The sequence below is a fragment of the Penicillium atrosanguineum genome (assembly GCF_028827265.1).
Source record: "Penicillium atrosanguineum strain IBT 20685 chromosome Unknown utg000004l_segment0_segment0, whole genome shotgun sequence".
Taxonomy (NCBI): Eukaryota; Fungi; Ascomycota; class Eurotiomycetes; order Eurotiales; family Aspergillaceae; genus Penicillium; species Penicillium atrosanguineum.
The window spans coordinates 363,596-383,941 of record NW_026623136.1 but is presented as its reverse complement, the minus strand read 5'-3'; the positions used below and the strand labels follow the sequence as shown (position 1 = coordinate 383,941).

At 48.5% G+C, this 20,346-nt stretch overlaps 8 protein-coding genes across 8 annotated transcripts; 4 read left to right on the top strand and 4 right to left on the bottom strand.

Annotated features, from left to right (window-relative positions):
- Positions 1–825: 825 nt before the first annotated feature.
- On the bottom strand, positions 826–2,753 carry N7443_005448 (Zn(II)2Cys6 transcription factor domain-containing protein; the record flags this gene model as incomplete). The annotated part of the gene is made up of 5 exons (XM_056885504.1): positions 826–1,022; positions 1,080–1,737; positions 1,798–1,851; positions 1,925–2,624; positions 2,689–2,753. The coding sequence occupies 5 exons, from the start codon at positions 2,751–2,753 to the stop codon at positions 826–828; spliced, it is 1,674 nt and encodes a 557-aa protein (XP_056740952.1).
- A 406-nt stretch (positions 2,754–3,159) lies between these two features.
- On the top strand, positions 3,160–5,002 carry N7443_005447 (sugar porter family MFS transporter; the record flags this gene model as incomplete). The annotated part of the gene is made up of 5 exons (XM_056885503.1): positions 3,160–3,264; positions 3,351–3,627; positions 3,685–3,921; positions 3,965–4,555; positions 4,617–5,002. 5 exons carry the CDS (start codon positions 3,160–3,162, stop codon positions 5,000–5,002), a joined length of 1,596 nt encoding a protein of 531 aa, XP_056740951.1.
- A 1,241-nt stretch (positions 5,003–6,243) lies between these two features.
- Positions 6,244–8,214, top strand: N7443_005446 (C6 transcription factor; the record flags this gene model as incomplete). The annotated part of the gene is made up of 5 exons (XM_056885502.1): positions 6,244–6,340; positions 6,393–6,473; positions 6,533–7,071; positions 7,156–7,703; positions 7,761–8,214. 5 exons carry the CDS (start codon positions 6,244–6,246, stop codon positions 8,212–8,214), a joined length of 1,719 nt encoding a protein of 572 aa, XP_056740950.1.
- A 630-nt stretch (positions 8,215–8,844) lies between these two features.
- N7443_005445 (SDR family NAD(P)-dependent oxidoreductase) lies at positions 8,845–9,716 on the bottom strand (the record flags this gene model as incomplete). The annotated part of the gene is made up of 2 exons (XM_056885501.1): positions 8,845–9,307; positions 9,358–9,716. 2 exons carry the CDS (start codon positions 9,714–9,716, stop codon positions 8,845–8,847), a joined length of 822 nt encoding a protein of 273 aa, XP_056740949.1.
- A 436-nt stretch (positions 9,717–10,152) lies between these two features.
- Positions 10,153–11,135, top strand: N7443_005444 (uncharacterized protein; the record flags this gene model as incomplete). The annotated part of the gene is made up of 4 exons (XM_056885500.1): positions 10,153–10,246; positions 10,305–10,726; positions 10,777–11,077; positions 11,128–11,135. The coding sequence occupies 4 exons, from the start codon at positions 10,153–10,155 to the stop codon at positions 11,133–11,135; spliced, it is 825 nt and encodes a 274-aa protein (XP_056740948.1).
- Positions 11,136–11,498: 363 nt separating this feature from the next.
- On the bottom strand, positions 11,499–14,389 carry N7443_005443 (uncharacterized protein; the record flags this gene model as incomplete). Its single annotated transcript, XM_056885499.1, has 10 exons — positions 11,499–12,431; positions 12,485–12,631; positions 12,687–12,842; positions 12,901–12,952; positions 13,007–13,173; positions 13,244–13,412; positions 13,464–13,509; positions 13,567–13,741; positions 13,799–14,020; positions 14,180–14,389. The coding sequence occupies 10 exons, from the start codon at positions 14,387–14,389 to the stop codon at positions 11,499–11,501; spliced, it is 2,277 nt and encodes a 758-aa protein (XP_056740947.1).
- Positions 14,390–15,566: 1,177 nt separating this feature from the next.
- Positions 15,567–16,783, top strand: N7443_005442 (uncharacterized protein; the record flags this gene model as incomplete). Its single annotated transcript, XM_056885498.1, has 2 exons — positions 15,567–16,592; positions 16,655–16,783. Coding segments are annotated over 2 exons (1,155 nt in total), but the record flags the coding sequence as incomplete, so codon positions are not given.
- A 97-nt stretch (positions 16,784–16,880) lies between these two features.
- N7443_005441 (aldo/keto reductase) lies at positions 16,881–17,999 on the bottom strand (the record flags this gene model as incomplete). Its single annotated transcript, XM_056885497.1, has 2 exons — positions 16,881–17,342; positions 17,391–17,999. The coding sequence occupies 2 exons, from the start codon at positions 17,997–17,999 to the stop codon at positions 16,881–16,883; spliced, it is 1,071 nt and encodes a 356-aa protein (XP_056740945.1).
- Between the last annotated feature and the right edge of the window lie 2,347 nt (positions 18,000–20,346).

The following is a 20,346-nucleotide window of genomic DNA, read 5'->3' as shown; positions in this document are numbered from 1 at the left end:
TCATTTCAATTGACCTGTCGGTCGTTCTTGCCCCATGTGGCGTTCACTCCATCTCGCCGGGTGGGCCGAAGCACTGGTGGCCTGCTGAAAGGGTCAAGGAGCGATGGAGCCAAAAGATCACTCACCATGAACCCCAGTCTGACCCGAGGATTTTAAGACCATCCATGTTAGGTCTCTCAGATCCCGACTCAAAAAAATCGAATCTTTCCTAAGTCTGATCCCAGCGCGTGGATTGCTATGAAGACCCCGACACCGGAAAGGGGGTGATCCATCTTCATAGAGGAGCTCATGTAATTGTCTGCCAATACACACTGCCCGTTGACAGTGCGGTGGCCATAGGTAGTCATCACTGTCCACGTCACCTTGGGTCTTCTGAAAGGACGGGTGAGATCACGCCAGCTAAGGTTATGCCGCGTGTGTTAATGAACTGTGCATATGCCCGCCTCTCACAGACTCACTCTGTAATAGTGCCTGGCTTCCGCTGATCCTGACACGCCCCATACGATCATCCCAGTGGTCATCGGCTGCAAAGAAGGTGGCAGAGAGATCATCTAAATGATGAAGTCCGTTGGTCTTGAGACCAAGTATCAAAGTTAAGCAATCAGGAGGCATCGAAGCTGTAAGGTTGCGCGCAGCCTGGGTACTTCAGGCGGAGTCATGGCTGTCCCAAAGTTGCTGTAGCTCGACGCCTAAGGATTTGACTGGCCATCCAGTTCGCCGGCGGCAGGAATCCAGCAACCCCAATATCGCGTCACGGGCTTGGGTCTGTTGGGTGAATATTCCAGCTACCGTCTTGTTAGCCAAGTCCACAAGAATGAGAGACGCTCACATGCCAATGAACAATGCTTGCGATGACATCAAACTAGATGCAGTATCTTTCAAGGTCATGGCGATACCACAGATATCTTCCACGCAATGTTTGATCACATTTTGTCGATCCATATATTGATCCAGTCCACCCAGGTTAGGCTCATTGGCTATAAGCAACATCCTGGAGACACTAAAAAACTGAATCGCAACGGCTTTGTTTTGTGAGTCTGTGGCTATTCCCGAAAGTGAGCTTGATATCAATTACGTACCAAAGGCAGGTGGACGGATCCAGACAGGTTGAAAAGATGTCGTGTCTTTCTTGGGACCCAGGGGTAATGGTGAGAACTCAAGGCTCAGATGTCGTTTCCAGTCATCCAGCATAATGCGAAGGTTCATTGCTCCTTCAATACGATGTTGGATATTGTCCATGGCCGTAGACTCTGCGCAGTAGGTGACCACTTTAGCGGTAATGTAGATTGCCCTGGATGCTAGCTCATATGGTGACAGCACAGAGAGTGGCTTTTGCGGAACCCAGAAAGTAAGTGTCTTGCGTTTCTCTCTGAAAGCGGCCCATATGTCCTGGCATAACCATGCCCACCAAACAGCAGAATGCAATCCGCCAGACTCTCCGTGAATTACTTGAGATCTCTGGATCAAGAAGACTCCTTCTAGGTGTCTTTCCCAGTCATTTGTAGAGTTGTCCAGCATCTCGTAAGCAGAAATGATGAGAGTTGTTGCGAGCAGTTCAAGGCTTGTCTTGTAGCTAGAATATTGCATCGCTCTTTGCACATAGTGAAGTGTCTGGTAGTAGTATTGAAGAGCTGACTGCTCCTTATTAGGCATTTCTTCGGTATCCAGACGTGGATTTAATGCCAGATGCCGAAATGCGAGCGCGAGGATGGCATTCATGAGTCCCGCATTGCGTAACTGTCGCCCATCTAGTCAGTCTATTACAATATTCCAGCGCCAAGAGACATTGCCGCTTACAGCAAGGTGAGATACAAGCGTGGAGAATTGGCTCATTGGGTCGAAGAGGTCGATCTGCCGAGAGCATTAGTTAGATGCCCAGTTCTGGAAAAGCCAGACCGGATTGAAGACATGCCCATGGGCCCACTTGGTACACAAAATGCTCAAATAAAGTCTGTTCAGCTGGTAGGAGTTCAATAGGTCCTTGAGCTTGCCAGAATTGCACTTCTCTCAAACTATGACCACCCGGAACGCCGCATTCCGCTGCTTCCTGGCTCACACTAGTACCAGGGTGAGGACTATCTAGTACCTGGGTCGCGCGTTGCAGTGAACTAGGTTCGGTCTCATTACTTGTACCGGAATCATCAAGAGCGAGAATTTGAGTAGCATAGGTGTTAGGAACAGTGTCAGAGACAGTCTGTAGTTGCGGGCTGTCTCTGGCGGCATCACTTGCCAGTAGCCCAAACCATTGGGCCGCTGCAAATGAAGCATTTGATGGCGACAGATAATTATTCTGGGGTGCGATGGGACTTTGATTTGGAGCTATGTCGGAGTCTGCCAAATGAGCAGACGGAGATGGACTCAACTCAGGCTCAAAGCTGGCCCTATGCAGATCATTACCCTCAGGGTTATCACGTTGCGCATGCTTTGTGAGGTATCCGTTCAATGAGTTCTGGTTAGCTTGTTGCGGAGACAATGTCTCCGGTATGACTGGTCGGGCGACATCATTGATACCCGAATATTGGGGGGAGCTGCGACGGGCCGAAGCTGCATATTCGCAGAGCTTGTCATTTTTGGCACAAGGGCCGCAGATCGGTTTAATCTCGTCGCACTTGAGATGTCGCCTCCTGCAAGTTATGCTGTATTGTACGCGTCAAGGGAGGTACAACACTCGACGTAAGGGTCACTTACCATCCGCTCGTCGTGCGCAGGCCTCGGCCCCGGGACCTCCGAATGCGTCGACGTTGGGAGGGCATACGTGTAACCATTGATTCAGTGCCGTCAGACCATGTACTGCATGTTCTGTCGGGGTTCAAGGTCGAATAATTCATGCTCCACCATGACGTGGCTGCATTCCTATGTTGACACCGTCTCGGGGGACTCGAGATCCTTGGCATTGCGGGGATCACATGATTTCCCCGCGTTTAACCCCCTGCCCGTATACAATGTATACCTCGAGGGCTTCGGATGGATTCCGTGATGGAAGGTCTGATGCTATGCCGTCTCGGTGGTCTTATCCCGATGGGAACGCGGGGGAAGGTGTATACCCCGGAATTTATCCTCCTTGGTGGAAATTCTGATGACACATATAATAACAAAAACCCTTAATTTGGGCACGGTAACTGAACAAAATATATTTCTCGGAAATATTTCAAAGAAATGATGCCAAAGGTTTCCAGGCCGTACTGGGGCCTTCGAGGAGGATGGCTAACATTCTGGATTACGACGGCGTGTGGTGCGGACATGACACTCCTTGGCTATGACCAGGTACAGCAAGATACCAAAACACCCATGTCCTTGGGTCAATTCATATATGTAGATGAGGTACTGACTCGTCAACTACGTCCGTCTAGGGAGTTTTCAGCGGGGTTGTTATATCGCAGGACTTCCTTCGGACGCACAATCTTGAAAGCCCGTCTAAGACAACGTTACTCGGCACCGTCACTGCAATTTATGATATTGGTTGCTTTCTTGGATCAATCCTCGCGTACTGGCTTGGAGAGCGACTTGGTCGCAAAAACACGATCCTGTTGGGAAGCACAGTGATGTCCATTGGTGCTATCCTCCAAGTTTCCTCATACAGCGTGGGTCAGATGATGGCGGGTCGGGTCATTGGTGGAATCGGTAACGGTAAACACAATCTCCGTTACCAGAGGGAACGATGACTGAAACTTGACTATGATACAGGGCTTAACACATCAACAGCTCCTATCTGGCAAGTTGAGACATCCAAAATGCACCTGCGAGGGAAGTTGGTTATTCTTGAGAATGTTCTCGTTCTTGTTGGATTTTCTCTCGCGAATTGGCTTAACTACGGTCTTTCGTTTGTGAATGGACCTGTTTCGTGGAGGTTTCCCTGGCATTCCAATTCATTTTCATTTTCATCTTGTTCTTCACTACGCCATGGCTTCCTGAGTCTCCGAGGTATGCTATAAATGCCTCCTACCTATTGAATTACTCTAACAAGTGTTGCGCAGATGGCTTATGACTCATGGAAGGGAAGAAGAAGCAATTCAAATAATTGCAGACCTCGAAGACAAAGATCTTGATGATCCGTTCGTACAACTGCAACGAAGCGAGATGAAATACAGCATTGAGTACGAGCGAGCCAACAGTGTCAGCTTCAGCGATATCTTACACAGGAAGGCCAACGAGAAAGCCGGTACAAAGACTATTCGTCGTCTCCTTCTCGGCATGGGCGTTCAGGCAATGCAACAGTTCTCTGGAATCAATGTTGGTTCTTACTACCTACCGACAGTCTTGACCAAGTCTGTCGGATTGGGTGAGTCGCTTGCTAGACTCCTTACCGCTTGCAACAGTGTTCAATACTTGTTGTTCTCTCTCATCGGCATACCGAATGTGGAGAGGTGGGGTCGTCGGAAGCTTTTAATATTTGGTGCCACAGGACAGTGCGTGTGCTATATCTTTATAACGGCACTCATTCGGTATAATGAGATGCCAGAATATGCGCACCGTCATCAAGTAGCGTCTGCTTCTGTAGCATTCTTCTTCCTATATTATGTGTTCTTCGGAATTGGCATGCAGGGAGTGCCGTGGCGTGAGTTGAAAATCTCTTGTCTCAAAGGATCACGAACTGACGAGAATGGCTCAATTACTAGTCTACCCCACGGAAATAAACTCGCTAACCATGCGTACAAAGGGCGCCGCTTTGGGAGCGGCTACGAACTGGATCTTCAATTTCATGGTCGTTGAAGTTACACCGATTGGAATACAAAATCTCGGATGGCGCTTCTACATCATTTGGATTGTGCTCAATGCAGCCATGATACCTACAATTTACTTCTTCTACCCTGAGACGGCGGGTCGCTCTTTGGAGGACATGGATGACTACTTCCGGACTAACCCTGGACTCCTAGTGTTCAGAGACAAGGAGGCAATTTCCAGCAAACGCCCTGAGAAATATCAAGCGAAGGATCAGTATATCATTCACGCAAAAGAGGACGTTGCGATAGAGGAATCGCAGCATCTTGAGGTTGCAGTCTGACAAGGCGAGGTTGGCCGCGATGGCTGGTTTTTGGCGGTTTATGATTTTTTCAAAGCATTGCAAATCAAGGCAGACTCATCGAGCTTTCATTTCCTACCATTTTAAACCCTTTCATTATACGCATCGTATATCATGCGCTCATCTGTAGCCACTAAGCTACCGTATCACTACTACTACTACTAATCGTATAGGGATATTATACTTTAATTCTGATTACCAGTCCATTTTCCTAGATATACTTTCGTACCTAATCGATAGGCCTTCTATCCTGAGTTTTTGGAGGCGATAGAGTGTGTATTGCTAAGTAAGAGTACGAAAGGATATAGTATGGTCTACGGGCGGTATCCTATGGCAGATAAAGTAGGCTGAAATGACCGTACGTATCCAAATACAAGGCCCTGTTATCACAATAGTAAGCATTCACTCTATTCTTGGTTTCGTGTGTTGAGGCGAAGGGCAACAGAAGGGTCCTGTGCGGGTTCCACAAGATGAAGATGGCTGTGAAGCCCTCATTTCATTGGTGATTCCGAGTGGGGCTCGTGGGCCACAAATATACGAGAGGATCTGGCGAGTCCAGTGATTCCCTTTCGATAGACCTCGGACGCATCACATCGCAAAAACCTCCCGGCCTAGCGGTGCTTGGCACTCTTAGCCTCAGGGGCCAAAGCTTGCACCAGCCCCAATCTGACAATCATGCTCTCTCTGGACGGGACCCCCCGGAGGAAAATGAAGATTGTTGACTCCGGTTTGCATCGAATTACTCCATGAGCTGAAACGGCATTGTTTATATTTAGCAACAGACATCGTATTAGGTCAAGAGCAGGGCAGGCAACCCTTAGCTTCGCTGTTCATAACAGACTCTACGTGCTTTGACTTTGACCAACACCTGGCCTCCATACTGTAGTACTTTGGCTCCAAGCGAGTCAGGCAACTGAAGCTAAGAACTAGCTCTTTACCCACATTCTATACGAGCGGTGATCACTACTCCAGGCGCTGCAGATAACATCATTAAATTGCGAAAGTTTGATTCCTCTCGGGGCCGGTCCCGCACATTCTAGCCGCTCAGCGTGTGCCAGTGTGAAATGATTCTCCGCCAACAGCCTGAGCGTCCAGTAATCGACGCTAATTTTATTAATCATTTACGGTGACAGATGTTCCCAGTATTTTCTTCCTCTTCCCCGTCCCCTTCACTTCCTTCCCACCATCTGACCCCCTACATCGCCGCGTAGTGACATCACGTCATGACGCCATGGATGTCTTTGACCCTTGGAGTGTTGGCTTTGTCGCGTCAAGCACTGTGTGCCTCAGGTGACATTTGCTCTATATACAATGTCTTGGGTATATTGCCATCTTCCCAGCTTCCAGGACATTGATGCTGACTCGGTTATAGCTAGTATTATAGACGATCGACTGTACTTCATAGGTGGCAATTACAGCACAGCAACCTATGATGGACAAGTAATTAAACCTAGTAAGCGTTTATCGAAATTTCCACGGAGTACGTTTCGAATGCTAAAGCAAGGCGAACAGGTACGAATTTGTACTACCTCGACCTTGACAGCCAATTTCCAGTCGAAAGAACGATTCCAAAGTCCTCTCTGCATACCGACGCTGTCACCCCCAGATCCACTCCCGCGTATAACCTGGCAAAGGGTGGAAACGGAGATGGGGTAATTTGGACAATGAACGATACTATGTACTTCTTCGGAGGCGGTTTTGGAGATAGCGATTTTGCAAACGGCGTCGACACTATTTCATCATATAACGCTTCAACTGGAAGGTGGAAGAACGTTCAAGTAAATGGCGGAAACTTCAACTTTGGCAATCGTAGCGATACGCAATCCGCAAGCATTCCTGAAGCAGGTCTTGGGTTTGTTTATGGTGGACGCGAACCCTACATGCATGGCATGATCCGTTTTGATGCATCCGATCCCAACAATCCATCCTGGACTAACGAGACCCTCAACAACGGATCACATGGTGTTGATGTACCGAGGCTGAATGCTGGTGCTATGGTCTACGTCCCTGCTGGCAAAGAGGGCATGCTAATCAGCTTCGGGGGTGGGAATGTATGTATTGTGTTTGTCCCTTTTGGCAAAGCAATCTCGAATTTCCTCTCGCTGAGCATGTCTCTAACAATCTTCACCTTATAGATTACTCAAGGACTAAGTCCCTCTTCTGGATGGCCGTTTCCATCAGATTGGAACGTTATTTATGTTTACGACATCGCCTCCCACACCTGGTGGATGCAAAAGGCCTCTGGTGATCCGCCAATAGACCGAACTTCATTTTGTGCCGTTGTCACGGAGTCGCCCGATCGCAGCGCATTCCATATCACCACCTACGGTGGATGGAGTCTGACCGAGCAACGCTCCTACGAAGATGTCAACATTCTGACAATCCCATCGTTTCAGTGGATCGATGCCACCGAACTATCAAAGAAAACCAATCTGGAGCAGCAAGTTAACTCGACTATCGGTCGCGATGGTGTCAGTCATTGTCAGATATATCAGGGCGCACAGATGGTCGTTCTCGGAGGCAATATCCGTGCTGGCGCGTACTCGATCACCGATGAGGAATGCAGCAATGTTTTCGATCCTACCCGTGTCCTGGAGCTTTCTACATACAAATGGCAAACGAACTTGGATACTAATTCTACCTACAAAGTACCTTCTGTCATCTACGACAAAATTGGGGGGGGGTGAGTACCAAGCCTGGTCGCGTTCTGTCTTTGATCAAGGTTAACGGAACCGAATAGAGCTACTGGGGGCGCTACAATTACGGTACCTTCGGCCGGGTTCGCAGACGCTACACTCGCATCACTAATTCAAAATCGCGTTCCTAACTCCGGAATCTCTGGCTCTATCTCATCTTCATCCGATGGCCCTTCATCTACCAATTCGTCTTCGCAGGGGTCAAATAACACCTCGAGCCATGTGAAAACCGGTGCTATAGCCGGTGGTGTGGTCGGCGGAGTCGCTGGGCTGGCTTTAATTATTGCCCTAACCTGGTATTTGGTTCAACGTAAGGAGCGACCCCAGACAGAGGAAAATTCAGTGAAGCCTCCAGTGGCCAATGTGTTGTCTGAGCTTCCTGGAGATGCGCAGGCGGAGCTACCTGTACAGCCTGGTATGTATGTGGAAATGCCAGGGGGTCAAGGTATTGGAGAGTTACAGGGGGAGAGTAAGCCACGCGCCGAGCTACGTTCATGAAGGGGTTCATAATATCTCTCCACAGGGGACACCGCCCTTACCTACCTAGCCTTTGAAAAGCTGTCACAAGCAAAAGACAATTGTATAAACAAAAATAATGTTCGTAACCTCTACTTTAACTGCTACATAGATACGAGACTTCGAGACCAAGTGAAAGAATACCGATTGTGTATTCTTGGAATATCCGGAAAAAGCCTCCAATGTTCCAAATTGAAAACTTCATAATATCCTGGGCCGACACAGTATGCATTCAATGTCGTCTATAGCGGGTAGCAGATTTTAACCTAGCAAAACTATGCTAAGATTGGTAATGATGTCCTCGCCGAGTGAGACAGTGTCGGCATGAAGACATGACGGATCTAGCACTAAAAGTGTCATTGGCATTTTTAGTCTAGTGGTCAAAGTTTTGACAGACAGTTTATGCCTTGGAACAAACGACAGAGAAAGGGGCAGCAGTCCCCGGGCCGTGAATATTGATTCTGTTGTTTCCCAAGGCCTATGATGGCGTCAATGTACCCACATTCACACTTCTACTTGTCATGTCTAGAAGCACACTCAGAGGCACAGTATTAATTCCATAACATGTCCCGCGCCTAGATTTCATGAAACCCTCCAGATTTGGTAACATAGCTATTGGAGATTACTAAACATGCCCCCGTCCGCCAAAATACCCGTAGCATTCACATAACGACTCATTGGCTCACACGCTAAGAAAATCGCTGGACCAGCCATGTCCTCCGGATTACCGATGCGACCGAGAGGAATCCGCGCTTCCAGGGCAGCTTTCTTGGCCGGATTTTTCATATCGTGATCAGCTAGCTGAGTGCTGATAGTGCCAGGCATCAGCGCATTGCATCGGATCCGATCTTTGCCAAGTGCAATTGCCATAGACTGCATCATAGATAAAATGGCTGCTTTAGTGGGTGTATAATGTGTTTGGAAGCCGCCACCTAGCAGAGCGCTGATGGAGGAAATTCCGATGATTGACCCTCCATGTCCCTGTTTCACCATCTGCCGCGCTGCAGCTTGGCAGCCATAGAATGTGCCTTTGATGTTGACGTCTAGACTGTGGTCGAGGAGTTGTGGCTGAATTCTGGGTGTATTAGCTATCGACATCCTGAATCTTTATGTGATCGACCTTACTTGAGGAACCCTGCTTGTTTGAAGACACCGGCATTCGCGACGAAAATATCAAGCTGGCCCCATTGGGCCACGGCCTCTTGAATCAGATCGGTGCTGGTCTCTGGGCTGGTCACGTCGCCTGGAAGTTCCAAAATCCTGCCCGCCTCAATGCCCTGTCGCTCAAGTGCTTTTGCCTCCTCTAGAAGACTATGACGATTTATCTCATCCTTGGATAGGCCGAGATGATTCACGGCGACATTGCACCCTTGAGTGATATATGCTAGCACGACTGCCCGGCCAATTCCAGTCGTACCACCGGTAACGGCGGCAGTTTTTCCTTTGAGCAGGTTCCATGCGGGTAACGCCGTCTTAAACGCCATAATAGACGAAAGTACAGTGGAACGGGGAAGGAGATGACCAGACTGCAACGAAGAGTAGACAATCGATTCGTACAATGCGGTGTTGCGTAATTAGACGACCGAGGGCTCAATTCAAACGATTCCAGCCTGGAGCTTCAACGGTTCTGCCCCGCCACGGCATTACTCCGAGATCTGCGGGGAGATCTTTCGCGTGTATCTACAAGGGCCGCCAGGTGAATTTCACTGGAGTGGGTCCGTTGGCACCGTCTCGGGGACACACCCCGCTCTTCTCCATTATGCCTCCCCACAATCAACATATCGGGCATTTACTTCGAAGGCGTCATTGCTCTCAGATTTTGTCTCCGTTTGCTATTTATTAACAAGTAGCTCGGCCATGCTATTAGGTTCTTTGTCGACGGTTCACAGTTCTGTTTGCCAGCTACACCTACGATAAAACATGGCACCTTCCGCAACAACCCAAGAGCCGGCTACACCGCGGTTCACTGGAGCGCCCCAGACGCAAGTCACCTTAGGTGGAAAAGTCATCGCTAGTCTGTTTCTCATCCCACAACTAGCCTGCAAATTAAAAAGACTAATGGAAAATCCTAGTTACCGGCGCCAACCGCGGGATTGGCCTTGGCGTCGCCGAATGCTGCCTTTCCAATGGTGCCGCCAAGGTCTACTCTATTGACATTGGTGAGACTGGAGATGACTTCTCTGCCTTATTAAAATGCTATCCTGGTCAGCTTTTCGCCGTCAACGCCAACGTGACCGAGGAAGAGACAATTACAGCTGCAATCGACAAGATTATCGAAGAAGCTGGCGCTTTGCACGGCATGGTTGTCAACGCCGGGCGCACGCATCATAAGGCTGCTCTTGATTTTACCAAGGAGGAGATTGAGTCATTATTTAATGTCAATCTCTTCGGTGCCTTTTATTCCGCGCGTGCGGCTGCTCGGGCCTTCATTAAGCTGGGAATCAAGGGGTCGGTTGTTTTCACCGCGTCGATGGCTTCCTATAGACCTAATAAGGTGAATGTTCCCTTTATTTATTAATTATTGCACTAACTGACTTGAATTAGCGAGTTCCTTCCACTCCATATGGTGCATCCAAAGCCGGTATCCGCAACATGACCCACACCCTCGCCATGGAGTGGGCCCAATACGGCATCCGCGTCAACAGCGTGTCGCCAGGCCTCGTGAAGACTGCTATGACTTACTGGGTACCTCAACAACCCGATTGGGAGCAGCAGCTCAAGTATTATGGTGGGTTCCCTCGCTTGGCTGAGGTGCAAGAGCTGGGTGGTGCCTATGTGTATCTTCTCAGCGAGGCTGCTAGCTATACTACGTCCATTGATATTCCCGTCAATGGCGTTATTGGGAGTAAGTGTCTGGAACAGTCAATTTCAGAGTTAAACACTAACGCTTATTAGTCTGTTGAACTCCGGAAGTGAGATTTAAATGGAGGGTTCATGCTTTTCATTTACATATTTGATGCTGCAGTAACTTAGCTAAAACTCAATATTGATTCTTGGCCCTTAAAGTTTGTTTACTTTGGTAAAATGCAACTCATAACCCCATTGGAACCTTCAGTGCATTGCTATGCTTTTTCAAGTCTAGAGTAGTCTTTGCATGCCCAGCTCAAACCGATAATAATTTATCAGTAGCGCAATACTTAGAAATTCTATAAGTTAAACGAGACTATGGAGAATTCGGCGAATATTATTGCATCATATGGATTATAATGTTAAATACCCACGTTTTCTAAACTCCATGTGCTCAGAACAGGCACGAGAGTAAGCCATTACATCTCTTTCACGAAACCCACTTCCACGAGACGGTCACTATCAACCTTCATCTGCTGAATTTTCGTTCTACTCGAGTCCCGCATCCACAGGAACAACCAGATCACAATCTTGCGGATGAAGTTCTTGCCATGCGCAATCTTTAACTGCTCCTTACCGACGATGTAGATAACCTGAGACTTCCAAGCGCCCAACAGGGTTCTCAATTCGTCCGATTCGCCGGTTCCCTGATCAGCACGACTATTCTCAGATAGGTAGGCGCGAATCAGATCGAGAACATGGACGGCCAAGTCGGGTGTGATGATCTCGTCGGTGTAGCCGTGTCGTACCATCAGGCGGTAGCAGTTGGGAATTAGCTTTTTTCCTGGTCCGCTGCCGTATGTGAAACAGCGGGTTATGGTGTATCGCTCGCTGGGAGCGACCGATGGAACCGAGAGCGATCGTAGGTGCAGAAAAACGGATACCTCGGGCATGGCGCTAAACTTTTGTAAAAAGTGGAGGAATACAACGGGAGTGTTGCCTGGGGTTCCTGATTTGTCGAAGAAAATGCCGAGGCCGGCGATGGTTGAGATGGAAGAGCCTCCAAATGCAGTCTGTAAGTGAAGATTGGTATCTTTCAAGACAGTGGTCTGGGATAGGGGCGCGTTGTCTGATTCTTCGGCGGACCATTGCTCTTCCTTGCCGTAGCGCCACAGTGTGAAGACACATGTGATAACAACGGCTAGCATGAGCGTAAACCATGCGCCGTGAGGTACCTTGCTCAAGGCGGCGGAAAGGAACATGCCGTCCCAGAGGGCGAAGATGACGAATACAGGCAGGACGAGGTAGATTGGTAGTCTCCACACGATAAGGGCCACCACCGTTACCATGCAGGTGGTCAGGAAGGAGACAAGAATGACGCAAGCTCCGTAAGCCTCACCCAAGGCCGTGGTCTAGTTGCCAATATTAGTGACTTATAATGCATCAGTGTATGAAAGGTACGCACATTGTTGTAGACGGCCGTCACAATAACAGTCCCAATCATCATGAGCCAATTAGCCATGGGAATGTAAACTTGTCCATGGAAGGTCTTGGATGTGTGATAGACTCTAATCTGGGGGAAATATGACAATTTCATAATTTGGGCCAGCAACTGTACTAGTGTTAGTCGTCATCACCTATTGCTTAGCTGAAAGATCATTCAATACCTGAAATGAACCGGTGATCACAGCTTGGCTGGCCACGATACAAGCCAGAACCGCCATGATAAGACTGGGATAAAGCATTCCTGGAGGAACTGTGAGGTAGAAGGGGTTGGCGTATGCGCTGGGAATGACACTGATATGCGCGCCTTGTCCGATGTACTGTGAGAGAAATGAGTAAGATGTATATTGTATGTCAGACGGGTACGATGAGGCTTACCGAAACCAGCAGGCATGGGTAAACAAAGAACAGCCAGGAAATGCGAACGGCCCTTTAGAAACAAATCAGCAATGTATCCTTCCACTTATGTGAAGAGAATGATTACCTCTGACTGAAGGCTCCCAGATCGGCGAAGAGAGTCTCAACACCTGTAAATGCCAGCAAAATACCCCCAAGCTGCAACCAGCCTGATTGCCCGTTACGGACCAAGAAAGCCCCAGCAAAATATGGAGAGAACGCCTTCAGAATGGATGCATCGTACATAACAAGATTCTGTGATGGGAGTGTCAATGTCAGTGTAGCTCTTATCTCGGTGTAAGATTGATTGATTGCATCAACGTACGTAGATTCCAAAGGTCAAATTGAACAGCATCCAGACAATAACTATCGGTGCAAATGTGCTCGCGATCTTGCTGGTTCCGAAAGGTTGGATAAGAAAGACGAGAACCAGGATAGCGCAAGAGACCCCGACAACCGTTGATGAAGAGATATTTGGATTCACAACGGTGATTCTAGTTTCAATCAGTCACAATCTGTAATAGCTGCGGCAAGTATTGACCTACCCTTGGATGGCACCAAGAATCGACTGTGCTGGAGTGAGAACACCGTCTGGAAAAATTCAGCCGTGATCAGTTTTCGGAAACTACAGTGATACAGGGTACGCACCGGCAAGCAGCAGTGATACTCCAAAGGCGCCCACAATCTTCAACAGCCATTTCATAAAGCTGCTTCGCTCCAAAAAGTTTCTTGTCATCAAATTGGGCTTCTGTAGATCGTCTGTATTGAAGCGTTGCATCGGGATCAAATTAGTGTGACGAGGGTCGAACCGGACCAGATGAGCCTAAGAAATGTGTCAACCCCATGTCTATGATCACAGAAGAAGGAACTTGAGTCGCACATATCGAGAGAGAAGAGAGTAAACGGCGAAAGTTCCGCCTTCCCCTTCATCATCTGCGAGCAAAACGATGCAGACGTATTTTATGGTCACCATGATTGTCAGAGCCCAAATGACGAGGGAAATGGCGCCCAGAATGTCCTCCTTGCTTGGTTCGCTGGTGAATGTTGAAGAGTAGACATAAAGGGGACTGGTACCAATGTCGCCGTAGATGACTCCAAGGGACTGGTAAGTAAGCCTTTGTTACTCTGGTATCAGCATTGTTTTGGATTGAGCTCGCTTGAGGGAGAAAGATACCATGCAAGCGACCAGCCTTTAAACACCTATGAAGAATAGGTCAGTAAGAAGCTGCAGATATTATGAGGGACACAGGAGGGTAGTGACCTGTTTTTTGGGAAAGTCTCTCTCGTCAGTGTTCATCTCCGAGACAGATGCCAACTCCACGTCAGGAGTCTTGGACTCGGCGGAGATCACTCCCGGGGGGGCATTAATTTGCTGAATGAGGCGAGAGGAGCACACTCCACCCGAAAGAGAGTCACGGTGGATATCTTTCCCGTTCTCGTCTGTGTCTTGGGTATCAGTGGACGCGGGCATGGTAAGAGACGAACGTTTGACGGGAGGGAAGAAGGAACAGAGGGAGAGTGAGAGAAGACAGAGACTTCGGCGGCCACTTCCTTAAATATGAGTGACAGCTGTCAGACCATGGGATCACTTCTACCTTTTCGAAAACATGGTAAACGTTTCTTATCAGAATAAAATTGGATCAACTAAATATTGATACTTGACACATGGATGCTCTACGCCAATCGCGTCTCTGACGGGCTGCTCGTGGTCTGATAAGCGGGATGCCTCTAATACGAGATCGAAAATACCGCACGATCTTAGCGCGGTTGATTTTGAGGCTGAATAGGACGCTGATGTAGTTCCACGCAAGACTGGAAGGGAAGGTGTATCCCCAAGTCTACTGATCTCCTTGCCATTCATCGGCAGATCTTGAGCATGTAGAATCAGAGTCGGAGAGTAGTTGTATTTCATTTTAATCCAAGTAGATGTTTCATAATATACCGTAGGATCTTTATGATTGGGAAATTGGAGTCAGTAACTAAGCCACGGCCAAAGAGTGGGGAAGTTGTACGAGGCAATTATTTCCTCCATAGAATCCGGCGCCACACGACAGACACGCAATCGGAAATTTGATTGACCTTGCAATCCAAGGTAAACAGATACGAACGGTCATCGGTCGAGCAATTCTGCACTTTTTCTTTCTACTCAGGCTATTTGGCTCTGGGTTATCCTTGGAAGGTGGAGTCACGTGAGGTAACTTTGGTGACGTCATACATCATACCTCGACGACGAGCTCCTCCCGTCATTCTGATCCCAGAGTACTTTCTAGTTACATCCATTACGAAAAACATTGCGGGCAGCAAATCCTGATCTTCTTTCAGTTCCGCGGGTGTAGCATACCCCGACGGTCATCATTTCACAGACGCCAGAAGAGATCATGCAGGAGAGATCCCCAAGTCCTCATCAGCATTATCCTTTCGAAAATGTCCAGTCACCAGGTGCTTCTACCTCAAATCATCAACATCATACGAGCAGAGATGATGGTAGAGAGACCCAAGATTTTAGCGGCCTCCGTGTCGCCGATGGACTGACCAAGAGATTATCAGGGTGGGGGTTCTTGTCACCAGAATGTGAGGGACCTTCTCAGACAAGAAAAATCACGTCGGATCAAGGCTTTCCAAGCCTTTCAACGCACTCCAACCCGAAGGGATCGTCTCTAGATTCCCCAAAGCCCGCACAGGGCCGGAGGATCTCGGCAGGAACCACCCAATCAGAGCGGGCATCGTTCACAGATGAATACGGAAGATTCGTTAAGGTGCTTTATTACAATAGTACCAGCACGATTCAATTATATGAGAAGAAAGCACCGGCACCGGTTCCCGAGATGACAAAACCTCGACAAGGCTCTACATTTACCAGGTTAAGACGTGCATCTATGCCCAAGCCAATGATCAGAGAACTCTACGCTATTAAAATGTTTCACCTCGCTAAACCGGACTCGGATCATCTGCCCCATTTATCGCGAGGCGCAAGTGAACAACTCTCGCTTCCCCATCCTAATATTCTCTCCGTCATCGATATTCTCTACAATAAGCAGGGGAATCTCTGTCTTGTCATGCCCTTCTGTAGTGGGGGAAACTTGCACACTTTTCTTGAACAAGAAGCAAAATCAAAAACAAACCCACCACTTGAAGAGGTGAATTGCTCAGGAATTCAGATCCTGCGTGCAGTCGCCTTCTTACATGAAAATGGAATCGCCCATGGAGACTTGAGGCCTGAACACATCCTCCTCACTGCCCGAGGCGCGGTGAAAGTGAGTGGTTTTGGAGAAGATGGGGATGCAGTACGAGAAATGGTTCATTTCTCTCATCATGAACATCATGGAAATCACAATGGGTCTCGCTCGGGATCCAGTTCTGGAAAAACACCGACATCCAACTCGAAGCTGCTCCTCTGCATCCGGAGGAGGGTGTCAGAGTTAAGTACTCCTTATCTTCCCCCGGAAAGATTCTCCAGTCGCCGTGACTCCGTGCGTCAGGGATATACCCATCAATACCTTTACGATATCAGAGCGGGAGACATGTGGGCATGTGGTATGATATACATGATCTTGAGGTCTGGCCAGCTTCCCTGGCGCGGTGCTCAGGGAGTTAATCGAGACAAGTCGTATGCGGAATACCTTTATTGTCGCTTGCAGGAGGATGGCTTTCGTCCTATCCAGGTTCTCGAAACCGTGAGTTCTCATCTGATTCCAATGATCGAGGCGAGTATAACTAATCTGGCAACCTTGAACAGCACTGCCGCAATGTGATCTATGCCATGCTACATCCTGATCCGAGCTTAAGGATTACGGCGGAGGAGGTCTTGAGGTCCGAGTGGGTCCTTGGGACTGCAATCTGTGAGGTTGGGGACATGGGGCTTTAATAAATAATTTGCGTTTGACCTTTACGTCTCGATCAGGAATGTGATCTACACGACAGTCAACATCAATTGTAACTGATGGAGAGCATGATATGCCAAATTAATGAGTGAATCCTTTGACGGTACCATCAATCCCCTCCAAATCACTGTAAAGTCGCCACTCATAATCCAAGCTAGGATCATTGAACCGAGCCTTCGCATCGAGGATCCCAATCTCAGCCATATCTTCCGCGTGCAGCTCAAAGTCTCCCTCAATATTTTCCTCAATCTGCCAGTCCACCACGCTCTTCGGAATGACTGAGCGACCGCTATTGATGCCCCAGGCGAGGACCACCTGCACCGAGCTTTTTCCATATTTCTGTCCAATCTCCTTCAGAGCTGGTTGATCGATGACCCTCATCATGTGGGAGATCTCTTTTGACCAGCCAGTTTGTCGATAGAAATCGTTCATGTTGCCCAGGGGGCTAAATTGGACCACGTGAATCCCTTCGCTTCGCAGCCACTCGTTGAATTCCTTCTGTTGTAGGTATGGATGGACTTCCATTTGGTGAACTGCCGGGACCTTTAGAATTATCAGCCGTGTCAAATTTGTGTGATGGTCATGACTTACCGTATCTGACTCTGTGATGAGCTTCTGGATCTCCCCCTTGCTGAAATTCGAAACTCCGATTGCCTTGACCTTTCCAGTCTTTGTTAAGCTCGCCATCGCTCTCCAGGTATCCACAAAGGTTGTGGTACCATGTATTATCTTACCACCACTGTCTCGCGGGAATCGATTCTGTCCCCGGGCGAACGTGCATGGGTAATGCATCAAAAGAAGGTCGACATACGGCGTGTCCAGGTCGCGCAGCGAATCAGCTAACGCGCGCTCCACATCGTCGGGATGATAATCACTGCACCATAGTTTTGTACCAAGGAAGATCTCCTCACGAGGAATTCCACTACGTTTGATGCCTTTGCCGACTTGCGCTTCGACATCGTAGACGCGAGCTGTGTCAATAAGACGCATGCCTTTATGCAAAGCTCGGCTAACGGTCTCTTCTTGCGAGTCTGGATCTTGGAAGGTGCCAAACCCAAGTGCTGGTATTTTGGCGCCTGTGTTGAGTGTGTAAGATGTGGCCCGTGTATTCAGGCACCGAGTCGATGATTGTCGGAGAGAGTGCGAATCCGTCTTGAACCCGACTTTGCTAGGCACCCTCCGTGCGAAGGAGGAAGCCATTATATGCCAAAGTGAGGTGTCCGAAGTGCTTTGAATATTTAATGTCGGCCAATTTAGCCTCACAGACTCTGTTTTTGGAACAAGTTGGGAAGTTATCATCTGCAGGCAATAAAATTCTGGAATTCTTTGAGAAAAATATGACCTTGAATCAAATGAATACCGAAACCGTGTATGCTTCGCGAAAGAGCAAACACTCCAGAATATGTTGACTATGAATGCGAGTGTCGATAAGATACCCGGCTCTGAAGTCATCAATGCAAACGGGGAGGTTGGCAGGGAATGTCACCTCGAGACGGTGCGAGTGGGGAAGACTCGAGACGGGACTTATTTCGCGCCCTCGCATCCAGGTGCCCCATTAACGAGGCAGGGCGGCCATGAATGGTCATCTAAACACTCGCTCGGTTTACTATGGTGACCATACATTGTTTAAACGATCACTTGAACACTGGCGTGTGATTAATAACAACATTCAAATAACACATAAGTTTTGTTCTTATTCTCACGCGACTAGAATTTTATTACGCCAAATTATCAACATCTGTAGGAATCATACAGTTCATGAAAACCCCGAATATTGCACCGAGCATTTGAACTATATTACTATCAGCATCAGCGTACCTCTACTCGCCTGGATCGATGAGTACAGCCCAGTACCTTGAGGGTCACGGCGTATTTGTCACGGCCGGGGTATCCCTTCTTGATTTCGCCATTTGCGGCCTTTTCAAATGGGCAAGTTATGCGTGTCAAGGACAAGCGCATGGGATGATATCTATCAACACTGCAGTACTGACACATTTAATCCACGAGAGTCACTGTCGGAGCAGTATGTTCACAATCTTTCAAAAAGAGGGGCTGACCAAAGAATATTGGTTATATCTATCGAGGGCAAATGATTTATATAACAACCATCGAAACTGCGACACGTTAAGATATGAAGCCATACAAGACCCATCACCACTCGAAAGCACAGTCCAGTGAGCCATTACCCCCCGCAAATCTTCCTTAGAAGACATCGAGGATCAAGGTTAACTTGGGCATGCGTCAGTCATAGGATCTGCGCATCTGGGGACAAAATAGACTGGAAAAGTCAGAGAGTGGTTACACTGGAGGGCATGAGGAAGACTCACAAAGGGTTGGCAAAGACCGAGCCATCATCCAACTCAAGCACTCTCTATATCGTTGCCCTCGGAGGCCAACGCGAAGCGAGACTCCAGACCATGAGCGAGGGGTCTGTCACGAGTCAGTCCGGTTCCAAACCGGACGGGGTGGCGCATGCGACTTGCCTTGAAATCCGATCAAGTTGGCGACACTCGACGAACCTAATGTGTGAAGGGCCGAAAGAAACGGATCAGCTCGCAGGGTGATAGGAGTTCTGAAACTCACATGCAAAGAATAACAACAAGATATGCATGGAGAACAAGAGAACGACAGGTAGAGCAGCAAAGGTTCTACACCAGAAAAAAACGGCAAAGCACAATGGTCAAATGGGAAGGTAAGCCCTCTCGGAGGGAGGGAATTTTTTCTGTTTTCTGGGAAAACACTTAAGGGACTGGCCACCGGGCCGAGTGAAAGGCCAACCAAGGGCCAATTGGGAGAAATAAAGGAAGCAAGAACCAGGAAAAAGAAACCAGGACATGGCACCAAGTAGACAAGCCGGCCTCAGAGGAGATCGTAGCGGATGAGAGCCAGAACACCAACGAAAGCCACGATCGCCGAACCCAGGAAGACTTGGCCAATGGCCCGACCGTAGTTGAGGCGACTGGCGGACTCGTCTGAGCCCTTATCACTCTCCAAGGGCAGGATATCGGGCGTTGCGTTGGTCCTATTGTCCGGGGCCCGCTATCTGAAGAATCGGGACGCCGTCTCCTTATGCTTATCGGCATTTCGTTTTTTGCTATCTTCCAGATCCCCGTTGCTATTGCCCAGAACCTTTACACGATTATTATTTGCCGATTCATTGGCTGTCTCCTTGGCTCTGTGAGCTTAGCGGTCGGGAGTGATACTCTAGCTCATTTCTGGTCTCCAGTAGAAAGAAGTGTGGCATTCTGTGCTGTCTTTGCAGCAACATTTGGAGGGCCAGTGGTCGGACCAATTGTTGGTGGGTTCCTCTCTCAGTCATTTCTGGGATGGCGGTGGACGCAGTGGATCACTGTCATAATGAGTGCATTCTTTGGCGTGTTGGCTGTATTCTTGATACCCGAGAACTCCGCATTGTCCATCCTGCATTCCCGGGCAAAGTGTAGAAAGAAGTCAATAGTCAAGCTCTCTACTGTAGACTGTATGTGTGCTACATTGCAAATAGCACGAACTAGTAAACTAAACCAGCTCCCTCGCCTTATATGATCAC